The sequence below is a fragment of the Haliaeetus leucocephalus genome, unplaced genomic scaffold (genome assembly GCF_000737465.1).
Source record: "Haliaeetus leucocephalus isolate CR32 unplaced genomic scaffold, Haliaeetus_leucocephalus-4.0 Scaffold184, whole genome shotgun sequence".
NCBI lineage: Eukaryota > Metazoa > Chordata > Aves > Accipitriformes > Accipitridae > Haliaeetus > Haliaeetus leucocephalus.
Window position 1 is genome coordinate 3,073,955 of NW_010972620.1, and position 13,158 is coordinate 3,087,112.

General features: G+C 39.6%; 1 protein-coding gene across 1 annotated transcript in view; it reads left to right on the forward strand.

The window, feature by feature from the left end:
* HSPA12A (heat shock 70kDa protein 12A) overlaps positions 1-3,146 on the forward strand; it is a 44,894-nt gene extending 41,748 nt beyond the window's left edge. The window contains exons 11-12 of the mRNA XM_010564709.1: positions 929-1,032; positions 2,498-3,146. Of these exons, the coding sequence (XP_010563011.1) occupies positions 929-1,032; positions 2,498-3,132 (739 nt within the window). The 3' untranslated portion in view covers positions 3,133-3,146. The remainder of the gene's footprint in view (positions 1-928; positions 1,033-2,497) is intronic.
* Positions 3,147-13,158: the final 10,012 nt, after the last annotated feature.

The following is a 13,158-nucleotide window of genomic DNA, read 5'->3' on the forward strand; positions in this document are numbered from 1 at the left end:
TATCCCTTTGGCCAGTTTGGGTCAGCTGCCCTGGCTGTGTCCCCTCCCAACTTCTTGTGGCCCTCCAGCCTTCTTGCTGGCTGGGTGTGAGAAGCTGAAAAATTCAGGGCAAGCATGCAGGCTGAAACTTCTGCATCTCTTCCTAAAATTATTGGTAAATGTACTTTAGGCCTAAATGACTTGGAATTCAGTTCAGAGTCACCTCCTAAGAGACTGAGATTCTGAAATCATTAAAAATTTCTGGAAATACTCCCCCTCACAAGACCATCTCCTTCTTATTAATAGTCTTAATGGTGAATCTTAGAGGGAATGCTAAATGTTTCCTTCAAATAAAATTAAATTAATTGGGTAACGGGATACAAAGAGCATAGAGGTGACATATAATGTGCATGAATGGAGAGATTACTGAGCTATATGTATGTGTATCAGTGATGGAATAACATAATGCTTGTATTCATTTAACAAATGTTATGCCTCATTAAAAATGCTGTGCTCCCTTCTGCCTCCTGAGGCTTCCCATACTTGCTTGTTTTCCATGTGTGTTTCCAGTGGCTTTGGCCTGCTACTGCTATATCTAAATGTTGCCCTTCTGGGGATAAATCAGTGCTGTTTCAGATCAGCGAGCACTGGATTGACTGCCAGCTGTTTCAGGAAGCAGCTGAGCATTGGTAATGCTGCAGAAGGCAGTCAGGCAAAGAAAACAACAATTAGACAAGCAAAAATAACAATTCTCCCTTGAAATTTTACATTGCTGCAGTTGATATGGGGCGAGGGCGAGGTGGTGAGGCACTTTCTTCCAAGCAGAATGCATGCGGATTCTGTAAACTCATTTATTTATTTATTTATTTAGTGTGTCTTGTGAGTGCTAGGCTGTTTCTTACAGCTCAGCTGTAATATTTTAATGTCCTTTCTAACTGTTCTTTTCCAGTGTGGACTTTGTGAAGTGGTCATCCCAGGGAATGTTGAGGATGAGCCCGGATGCAATGAATGCTCTTTTCAAACCTACAATTGACCAGATCATTCAGCACCTTAGTATGTATCTGCATGTAATTCCACTTTGCGGCTGAGCTGAAACTGAAGCTTTGCTTACCTGTTTCACACCAGTAACTGGCATTAAAGTCAAACAATTCCCCTAGTACGCACCAAATGTGGGCAAGGAATTTAGTTCTGAAACTTGCAGTTCTCTACAAAGTAGTTAAGAAAATAACAGAAGTAAGGGACATCACCTTAACACATATTGCTACCTAGTTCTAGTACTAATTACTGAGTGTGATTCAGTCCTGTTACTGCCTAAGCTTCAATTATTCTGTACTTCCAAGGCTGCAAGCATTCAGAAGGCTGAAATGCACTTACTAACCCAGATCCTGCTTTTCTTTTTCCTGTTTCAGGCCACAACTAAATAATGCCAAAGATGTAACTAGTTTCTGATTATTCCTGCTATTAAGACCTCTAGGTCATTTCTCCTCAGTGGAAGGTCACATTTGTTCATGACCATCCAAATCACTGACATCTCTAAAACACAAATAATAAATGATGCATTATGGTAAAAGTACTTCCAGACATGGCTTAAGCAGCACCGAATATATTTATCCAGTAATGGAAAGTGACATAGGCTTACTGGTAAATTTGTTATTTAAAGTCTTCCTGGAGGAAGATAGAGTATAATATATATACTGAGCAAAGTATTGCTGTTCTACACATTATAAAGCACTAATTGAATTGCATTTGGAATGGAATATCCAGCTTTGCTCACTATATGTGAGGAATTACTAGGTAAATTTCAGAGGTCACAACTTAGTAAGACAACTAGTACGGAACAGCTTGTACTTGAGCAGAGAGGGAGAGACCCAGACTTAGAATAGTTGTGACAGATAACTCAGTCATGCTGCATCAATTATTTGAGCTAAGGGTGAGCCTACAATTGAACTGTATGGTTTTCTTGAAAGTAGGGGATGTGGGCTTCAGCTAAGAAGGAACATCTGTAAAATTTAAGGAAGTATTATTTTGCAGATGGTACTTATTGTGATTAAAATGCTAGGATCAGAAATAATAAGTGAATTTAAAATGGGGTGACTTATCTGGAATGCAGTAAAGGGTATGTGAATTGGTTAAATTTGGGAATATCTCACTGATACTTGAAGTGGCAAGATGATGTCTGTTTCCCTACTACCTATAATGTGACTGGCAAGATTTCTTTGCAGGAAAACTGTGTCTCCCTTTACAAGTAGAAGGTAAATAAAAATTCTGTTTTAAGTGCCACGTCAGGAATATTGTATGCTTTGAGGTAAGTTTCCATTCACAGTGAAACAGAGTATAGAAGAGACTACAGAAGGGGAACAAGTGCATGCTGAGAGTGGCAGTGTGGGCATAGATGTGGCAGTTTCAGATCTTGTGCATGTGCATGGGACATTCAGTGCACTCAGTCATTAGGAGTTTCACCTGCATTGCCTTGTCACAGTGAATTTTTCCGTATTGAATGGGCTCTGTTTCTGTTTAGGTGATGTGTTTGATAAGCCAGAAGTGACCAATGTCAAATTTCTGTTCCTGGTGGGTGGCTTCGCTGAATCCCCCTTGCTCCAACAAGCTGTCCAGAGCGCTTTTGGTTCGAGATGTCGGGTCATCATTCCTCAGGATGTGGGGCTCACTATCCTCAAAGGAGCTGTTCTCTTTGGTCTAGACCCTGCTGTCATCAAAGTGCGGCGTTCACCTCTCACCTACGGTGTGGGTGTGCTGAATCGGTTTGTGGAAGGGAAGCATCCACCAGAGAAGCTTCTAATCAAAGATGGCACACGCTGGTGCACTGATGTCTTTGACAAATTTATCTCAGCTGACCAATCTGTAGCCCTTGGAGAAACTGTGACACGCAGTTACACACCTGCCAAACCTTCTCAGTTAGTAATAGTGATCAATATCTATAGCTCAGAACAAGATAATGTTAGCTTCATCACCGAATCTGGAGTGAAAAAGTGTGGCACCCTTCGTTTGGATCTCACGGGAACTGATGCTTCAGTGCCAAGCCGGCGGGAGATCAAAACACTCATGCAGTTTGGGGACACTGAGATCAAAGCCATGGCCATTGATGTTGCCACCTCTAAAAGTGTCAAAGTTGGTATTGATTTCTTAAACTACTAACAGCCTGTTTTCCCCACCACAGCCTGTTTGTGAGACTGATCTTCCACTATTCCATTTTTTGACTTTCATATATCACGTAATCAACTTGAATTTCAGCAGGCTATATGAGAACAGCTAGTAAGGTGGGGTATGTCATAATGTGTGCCCTTTGATGACCAAAGGCTGGATTGTGAAAGACCCTTAAAAAGTTTTGGGAGCAAAAGTTCCAGAGGTAGTAAGAGTTCCCGAGTTACTCAAGCATGCTTAAAGATCTACCTTTATTAAGTAAATACTGATTATTGGTGCATCCTGAAGATTAGTTAAAAAGATATAAAATTGTAATCTCTTTGCCTTATTCTTCTTCCTCTTCCTTTTTCTCCCAAGAAAAACTCAGTAACCAACATGGTTGTTGTAGGGGATGTATCTGTGGGTTATCTGTTTAAACAGCACCGTCCTGTGTCAATGGGAACAAATTAGTAGTCTATAGTATTCTTTTGTTTGTTTGATTTTGCCCTGTGCTTTCAAAATTTTAAGTGCTGAAAATCAATGACTTAAAGAAATGGGAACTGAATTTCTTAAATTCTGAGATCATACTGAAAAGAAAATCCTCAGAAATCCTTAAAATTAAATTTAGGAAATATATACATATAAGGAGCCTAATATTGATTGCTGCAGTTTGAAAACAAGGCCTTTATTGTCAAAGCCCTCAGAATAAGCTGTTGGATTAAATAGCTAGCATTACCCTCATTATACTTTGGAAAATTATTAAGAACAAAGCTATTTCCCTTTTGGGTCTTTGAAACTCATTTTTATTAGTCTCCATCTGAAATCATAGAATCACAGATAGTTGAGGTTGGAGGGGACAACCATTGAGTATCTGGTCCAATCTCTCAGCCTTAAGCAGTGTCAACTAGAGCAGGATGCTTTGTCCAGTTTTGAATATCCCCAAATGCCTAAACTCTGGGCAACCTGTTCCAGTATTTGACAACCCTCACTGAAAAAAAGTTTTTCTTATGTTTAAAAGGAATTTCTTGAGTTTCAGTTTGTGCTCATTGCCTCTTGTTCCTTCACTGGATACCTCTGAAACATCTGTCTCCATTACTGTCTTCATCAGTCATTTATACACATTCCTAGCATCTCCTGAGCCTTCTCGTGTCTAAACAGTCTCAGCTCTCTAAGCCTCTCCTCACATGACAGATACCCCAATCCCTTAATCATCTTCATGACCCTTTGCTGGTCTCAGTCCAGTATGTCCATGTCTCTCTTGTAGAAGCACAGAACTAGACCTGGCACTCCAGATGTGGTCTCACCAGGGCTGAATAAAGGGGAATAATCACTTTTCCTCGACCTACTGGCAATGTTCTTCCTAATGCAGCCCAGGAGGCTATTGGCTTTCTTTGTTGCAAGGGCACATTGCTGGCTCACACTCAACTTTGTGTCTACCAAGACCCCGAGGTCTTTTTCTGCCAAGCTGCTTCCCAGCCAGTTGGCCCACAGCATATACTGGTGCCTGGGGTTATTTCTCCCCAGGTTCAGGACTTTGCACTTTTTGCTTTGTTGAACTTTATGAGGTTTCTGTCTGCACATTTCTCCAGCCTGTTGAGGTCTCTCTGACCCATCTGGTTTATCAAGCACTTCTCCAAGTGTTTATATTTCTTTTCTTGTTAATCCCTGTGTTAAGATTTGGAAGTACAGTTAGATGATGGCTGTCCAGGAAAATTTAAACAACTTAAAAGAGAGAAACACCCAGATCAAAAGTGACGTAATATATTTTGAGTAGCAAGCATTTTAACTGAGTAAAATATATTTCTGGGTTGAGTTGAATGGCCAGTTAAGTGGAAGGCAGAAGCCAAGAGAATGAAACTACAAATAGCATTAAATAAAACATTCCTTACATGGCTATAAGCACACAACTCTTAACGCAGGTGAAATACAATGATGGTCATGGTAGAAACTTGTTTTCCAAATAATAACTTTCTGGAAATGTTTTCTTAAGCACATTCACCTGGAAAATTTCTTCTGCAACTGGAACAGTTTCTGTTTTGCAAAATGCTTCAGGTGGATAACTTCTGAAACCTACAGTCTGTATCTGCCATGAGCTGACAACTTCAGATTCAAATCTAAATCCCACTCCAAATTGGCAGACTGGTACTAACCTATAGAATCACCCTAAAATGCTGACACTTTCAGAGCTTTTATACAGAGCTGCCTGATTACCTGCTGGAATTCATTACATTTTTGAAACTTTGAAATGTTAATTGTTAAACTAAACCTTCCTTTCTAATAAGTTGAGCATGAGTTAAAGCCATTACTGACACTTTTGGGAAATGAAAGCTTTATCAATTATTTCACTAATTTACGTTCCAATCCTGCACTGAAGCTTTCTGTGTTTAGCCTGGAGTGTTGCCACAGTAAAGAGCTGCAGAACTGATCTACTGCATTTTGCCATTGAGTTTTCCGTGTCTCCTGCAGAATTCCCTAGTCAAATGTGAAATCTGTTCTGCATTCAGCTTTAAAAAAGAAAAAAGAAAAAAAAAAAAAAAAAGGACTATGGAGAATGCTAGTCACAGTATCCGGCTGGATACTTTCTATAATTACAAAGTGTGCTTGCTAGCATTCAGTTTCCTGCTGCCTGCTAAATGCTTTAAAAGCTAAATACTGGGATTTTTTTGTGTGTTGCTTTCTATGGTTTACAAACAAGAGAAACTTTAAGATGAGTTATGAACAATATAATTTTATGTATATACAATATTTAAATATTGTACAGACTCTTTCTTTCTACAGTGCTATTTTCTTGTATAAAAATGCTCTTTGCCTCTGTTGATTTCATTCAGCTGTTAATTTTAAATAACATAGTTTCTCAATCAGCTTCTGTAATTATAGGCTTTTGAAGATGGTAAGATATGAAATGTAAAAGGCTGATCTTATAATAATAGGAAAGAAATGTTGGTGTGTCAGAGAATACAACATTCTTCCTGCAATGCAAGTCATACCAGTTAAGCATATTACACGATGCACTAGTACGTTGCTGGGATTTTCATTTCTTTGTTTCAGATGGTGACCATTCCATCTCCAGCAGTTCATCATAATAATGGATGAATTCTCCTGTAAAACCAAGCTAAAAATTAGATTGTATGATCTGGATATACAGGTTCCTCACTAGCTTTTGGGGTTTTGTTAAGGATCTTCTCTAGTTTAAAAAAAAAACAAAAAACCCACGAAACTAACTTCCAAAGCCAGGCAACACTGTTTTATTGTAGCTGCAGGCAAGAGCCAGTCTCTGACTACCACTACCACAAGACAAAATCCTTAAAGAATAGGCTTCAGTGTCTTTGCATCCTATGTTAAACTGAATTGGTCCAGTTCTGCACAGATTTGTTTCCAGTGGCCTTAAGTTAACACAGAATTTGGTCTAATAAATGGTTGCAACCTCCCCCTCTCCTCTCTGAAGAGAAGGTGAACTTCAAGATCAGGTGGCCCATGATTTTTGTGGTGTTTTCAGCCTGTCTGCAGGGAATACTAAGGGTAGTTTCTGCAGCTCTTCTGAAGCATAGTTCCCTGCACAGTAGTGATTCTCTGCCCTTTCTTATTCACCTTTTGTAAGATCCCATCTGGATCCAAGCAGGGGTTTCTTGCTGAAATTACTCTACTGTAACTGTAAAATGTGGTTGGCATATTTTTGCACTTCCTCATTCATTCTGATGAGAGCACTATCAAGCTTATCTTTGCAGAGCACTGAAGTACTGAACAAACGCCCAGCTGTCCTTGTTGCCCTCTTTAAATCTAAGAATGGAAAATTAGCTTGTCTCTCTAAGGAATTAGAATTGTAGGTAGAATATTATGCTGTGGTCTGTAGTCTATAACCCAGTTAAACAACTTTACATTGTAAGTGGCATGTGGATGCCTATTTTGATAAAGGATGTTAGGCTGTAAAACTAATATGAAATTTATTAGGAAATAAGTAATTTTTAGAATAGTAGTTCTGATACTTTTGCAGGAGATTCCCTGCAGAGCACTTTTTTGGTAGGGGTTTCAGATGACATTGTGCAACTTGATGTTGAAAAGGCAAGGCCTGCTATCCTTAGGGAAAGCAGAAAGTCTTGGCAGAAGTTTCGCTCTAGGCAGCAGCTTGCAAGTTTGGGTCCAGGTTACTTAACTTTAGGCTGAAAGTTAGCAGCTAATTGTGATGGAATGATTAATTGTGCTAGAATATGATAAATGTGCAGTGATGGTTAGGAGTTTACATTGGTATGAATATACCAATATTTATATACAGGAGTTTTAATGCATTATTATGAGAAGGCTAATTATATATTGCAGAGATTTAATCGCCAAGATAAGCTGCATATTTATGATATGAAGTGGCTTAAGCGGATGAATAGTATAAAAGTTGTTGGGCATAACGTCACAGTACTCACCTGCTTGAAATAGTCTTAAACTATATTATAAAACCAACCATTGTGGTCTTGTTCACCTCTGTGCAAGATAAATTCAGATTTCACTGATGTTTGGAGCTGTTCACAACTTGTCTGGATTGTATCTTGAGTGTTCTTGTGTCTTCAGTCATGTCAAATAAAATACTGTAAAACTAATTTTTCTTTTGGGGTGTTACTATTTTTATGAAAATGGCTATAAAAAGAAACTTAATCTATTATGAAAGTGAGAAAGGCCAAGTGGTTATACTTGCATTTGGATGTTCCTTCATATGTGTAACTGAGCAAAAGTGACACCAACTGTATGTACTGCTTATGCGATTTCTTCAACTGTTTAGATGTGCGGACACCTAGAGTCTTTGCCAAGGGCTTGCAGGCCCCTGTGCAGCACACACAACTCTTCGACAAGAGGCTGCTGCATTTTTAGTTCACTTGTGTACTTTCTAGGGGGGTCCGTATGTGCCCAAGGTAGAAGTCCACTGCTGGTGATTACTTGACTTCCACCAAAGCTGGTGTAGCTCTGAGTACGGTGTCTGTTGGAGTTAAGACAGAAAGACTTTGGACAATACCAAAAGCAGATTAGGTATTTTCTGTAACGATGCTCTGAGAGCGCCAGGAAATCAAATATAAAAATTGATATATCAAAGAGGACTGTGGTCTCTTAGGCCTTGTCAAAGGCTGGTTTATTGTTAAAACTGTATTATCAGGTCAATAAGCTGGTCAATAACCAGGTATTTTTGCATGAGTGTGTACATCTTTATTGTGTGTTTCTAGATGTAGGAATGGTTAGTAAGGTCCAGCTGCGCTGAAAAAAACTTGCATAACGGTTTGTGCAATATTGTATTTTTCTGCTCACCATTGCAGGCCATGTCCCTCTCGAATTTGGCAGCATTGGCACTAGCTATGGAGAAGATTCAGTGGTGTGTGTGACCTTAGTCTACAATACTGCTCAGATGCAAAGATGAAGAGAATGAACTGAGATGCATAGCAGCCACTACACCCCAACTTCCACCTATTTGCTGCAATGAAGATGTTTTACAAGTGCTTTATGACTATAATTATAAACACCATCCTAATAGGCTAGGTACTGTATTTAACTTGTAATGAACTTGATTTCAGCTAAACATTCAATTAATGTTACTAGTACAATGGGAAATATAATTACAGTCTTCAGGGACACATTAAGAACCAAATTTTGCTTTCAGTGTTCTAGCACATTGCTCTGGTTTCCAGGGGAGTTTCATGTATGTGCATTCAGAATTTGGTCCTTTCACTGGACTTTTCTAAATCTTAAGGTTTTCTCATATGAGTGCATTTATATTTAAAGTTACAGCCCCATCTTGATAGGAAGGAGTTTGTATAAATTATTGGCTCTACCAAGAGCACATAAATACTTACTGAAATTTGCGGATGGTGTTTTCATGTTAGTAGCCATGGAATAAAACAATTTATAAAACAACCTCTATGACAGCAGTGTCCAATTTCCCCAAAGAGGTTCTCTCCTTTCGGTTTCCTAAGCAGCTACATTAAACACCACCCAGACATCTGTCTTAAAAACAATGGATTCAGAGTCCCCTTACTCAGTGCAAGAGCTGCCTGATTTTCAAGAGATGCAGCTTGGATAGATTGGTGAGAACTGCAGATGCTTTGTGTAACTGGGACTCAGGCCTGTTATTTGCCAATCTCATTAGGCACTTTTTTATGCTTTTTTTCCTTCAAATTAGAGATCTGAAAGTGGGTATTCAAACAAAGGAAGAAGTTTGCACTACAGCCTGTGCAGTTCCACAGATGCAAAGATCAATTTCTTGAAGCAAAAACAGTCTTATGCCATCCTGAAAATGCATCACAGCAAATGTCACGAGTGCTGAGTAGCCTCTGGGGAGGTGAAGATGTTCATGGTGTATTTGTGATGTATGAGTTCATGAAAAATCTGTTTTCATATCTGCAACTTAACATGTGGACAGGCTCATGGATAAAAAAAAAGTAAGATGATCTTGGTATCACTAAGGGGTATATCGAAAGCAGCTGAGCATATACCTCACTGATATAAAGGGACTAAGTGCAATAAATTAAGTTAGTTAACTGCAAACATTTTTCTGCAAACCAAGAAATTCTGTATCATCTTCTTTGTTTAACATAGAGTTGTGTAGGTGCTGGCTATAATTTTGAAATAGTATCTTCTCATTTTTCAGGGACTGTAATAATAGGGAAAAGTTTACTAGATGGTATATCCCAGGAGCACTGGCTTTGTGCCCAGAGCAGAAGTCATCGAACTAGGACATAGTGTTCGCTACCATGTGATCGCAAAAAATTAAGAACTTGGTAGATTGCAACTGCTATGATCCTTCTATCAGTGTCCACAGGTGAGCTTACATAAACATGCAGAAATGAAAGATACAATATAAGCTTACTCCAGGAATATTGTGTGCTGCAGCAGAGCCAACAAGTAAAAGGAGGACAATACTTTATTGAGTGTAAGGAAACCGAAGGTATTGGCTGAAGAGGTGTGTAACTAGGATTTGAATGTGAGAGATTGGAGGCACTGGTGTGCTCCAGCAGTAACTGAAGATCAGGCAAGGTTTCAAAGTAGAAAGGAGTGGTGAGACTGACAGCTGTGAATGCCAGAGTTTGCTAAACTGTAGAAATGAAGGAGTTAGAAAGGTGTCTCTCTCTTTCCTGAGGACAAGGAGTATTTCCTTCCCTCTGAGGAATAAGCTCTGCACCTCCAGTAGGAACTTCCGTCTGCCATCAGCTGATAAGAGCGGACACCAGACTGAACATATCCTCTTCCTCTGTAGTACAAAGAGCAACCTCAATGCTGACCTGATGCTTCCCCCACACAAGTACACTGCATACTTTACACGTGCCATCACTGCGTATTTGCTAACACATACCAAGGTTGCAGTTAAAGAAATGCAGTATAATGTATTATTCACAGAACTTTTACTTTTTATCTAGTGAAAATCATAATGTATTTTCTCAGCCCGTTCCCTCCTGGGGACACACACACAGACACACACTCTTCATCTAAGTTACTGTCGACTCCTCAAACTGAGTGGGTTGAAGGAAGTTAACTGTGAGCAGAAGTGAATCCAGCAGAAAAGATGCTGGTCCTGCATGACATAGGCAGGGGTTCCTGTATTTAAGCGTGTTTTTTCCACGAACAACATTACAGCATCCTACTTCAGATAATTTTCTCCCTATGTTCGTTGTGTAAGCAGAGGTCCCAGATGGCGGTAGTATCTGGAGGGTGTTGGGAACACACAGCTAGCTGCCTTGTCCATGAAAAAGTCCTTAGCAAGTAGTACATAGGTGGGCAGGAGAAGAGATGTTTTGTCAGCTCAGGGCAACAAGGTCAGCATTTAAGTCTGATAATGGTGTAAGGCATTTGAAGAATCAGGTAACATGAATAAGGGTGTTCCAAAACACATTTAAATTAATTTTGTAGTTATTTTGTTTTGTCTTAGCGGTGAGACACATGAGATCAAAGATCAGAAAGTACCACACACTTACCAAAGGTGCTACAGGACTGAGGGCATGTTGCTAAAATACACTGATCACATCCTACAGAAACATCTATAATTTCTCTCCTTCAGAGTCAGGTAGTATATAGTATTAATTGTGGCTTTAGATTTTTCTCCCTTTTTTCTTCTCTACCTCTGTGCTGACATATCCAGTATTTTTGCTGGCTGCAATTGCAGCTCTATCAGCATCACAGGAGATGCATGTAGCTGGAAAGGACCTCGAACATCTCACATAAAAGGAGGACATCAGACATATCTCACTGTCCTGCTGCAAAACAGTTCTGCCTAAGCTACTCCAACTTTGGGTTAATCTGGTTTTAAACCTCCTGATACTGCAATGGTGCTATCTGCCCCGGCAGTTTATTTGTGTTTTGCTGTCTTCACCTTTCTAAAGTTTTACATAATGTCAACTCTGACTCTCTGTGGCTGTCCTACCCCTAGAGAACATGAGAACATTTCATCGTATCCCTGCTCTGACAGCTTTTGGCATATCTGAAGACTAGTTTCACGCTTGCCCTGAATCTAATTCCCTAATTAAACCCCAGGTCTTTCAATCACATTTTATAGACCTGTGATCTTTTTTATGGCTCTGTTGGCAGCTTTGAAGGTTAGACAGTTGTGCTGGTTTTGGCTGGGATAGAGTTAATTTTCTTCATACTAGCTAGTATGGGGCTATGTTTTGGATTTGTGCTGAAAACAATGTTGATAATTCGGGGATGTTTTCATTACTGCTGAGCAGTGCTTACCCAGAGTCAAGGCCTTTTCTGCTTCTCACCCCACCCCACCAGTGAGGAGGCTGGGGGGGCACAAGAAGTTGTGAGGGGACACAGCTGGGACAGCTGACCCCAACTGACCAAAGGGATTTTCTGTATGGAACATCCAACAGCGGATGTTGGTTTCTTGCAGATTAACATCTCATTGTTGGAAGGACATTTGGAAACCGATGCTGAAATCATTCTGTGTGCACATACATGGAGGACTTGTGTTGTGCACATCCCATTACGAAGCAGAAAGCCGTGGAGAAGTATCAACAAACAATGAAATGTGATGTGAGTAGTTGAGGCACTTTATGGTTTTGACTTTTGCAAACATTGATTAAAGGCCTTCTTGTGTGCAATCTGAAGAGTGCATGTTTAAACTTTAGGAGCTTGTTACGGTAGTTAATATTATATTAGCTGGGTGTATTTTTGATAAATTGCACTTATGAGATAACCACAAATCATGATTATGAAATATACTGTGAGTTTTGCACTCATTTTGCTTTTAGAATTTGCATCATCGAAGCATTTTCCTTGAACTCCTATACTGTGGAAGTTCTGATAAACTACTTGTGCTTTACTGACCTGAAGTGTGTTGAGCTTTTCAGCGACATGAAACATGCTGCAATGAAAAACTTCAAAGAGGGTGAGAAATCTCTTAACTTCCTGAATGACTTGCTGGGGAAGTTTAGGCAGGGTACATTGAGCTTTTAACCGTGAACTTAAAATGCAATAAAATACTCCAACTGCAGAAAACCGGGCTCCACTCTGAGGTTAAAAACTAATTTCATCTGGTCATCACCCCTACTTTTGACTACGTGTCAGCACCTCTGGTCTTTAAATCTCCCTTATACACCCCTGGTCATAAAAATCCCCGGCTCTTCTTATGTGGCTGTTACGGGACAAACTGTGCTTTGGTAAACAAGGATCTAAATGAAGAGTGTTGGAAGACAGTGCTTTAGACTTGGTCACTTAATTGCTGTTTTACTCAGAATTGATGGGTGTGGAAGAATCACATGATCTCTTGGTAGATTCCCAATGCTCCATCACCTAAATTTATATGACTGGTATGATGCCAGCAATGTATGGTATGTAGCACTATTTCCTCTCTGCTTAACTGACTGAGAAAGCAGAATTGCTGTAAACAATAAAACAGCTCACTGTAGTGCAAACTCTGTAATACAAAATTTGTTTCATCTGCCCTATTCTACTTCTCCACAAAGGTGAAATGAAGCATTTTTCACACTGTATCCATACCCAAAAGCCTTCACATGAACAAAGAAGATTATGGAATTGATATGAGCATCTTGGTGTGCCCAGAGAACCCCAAAA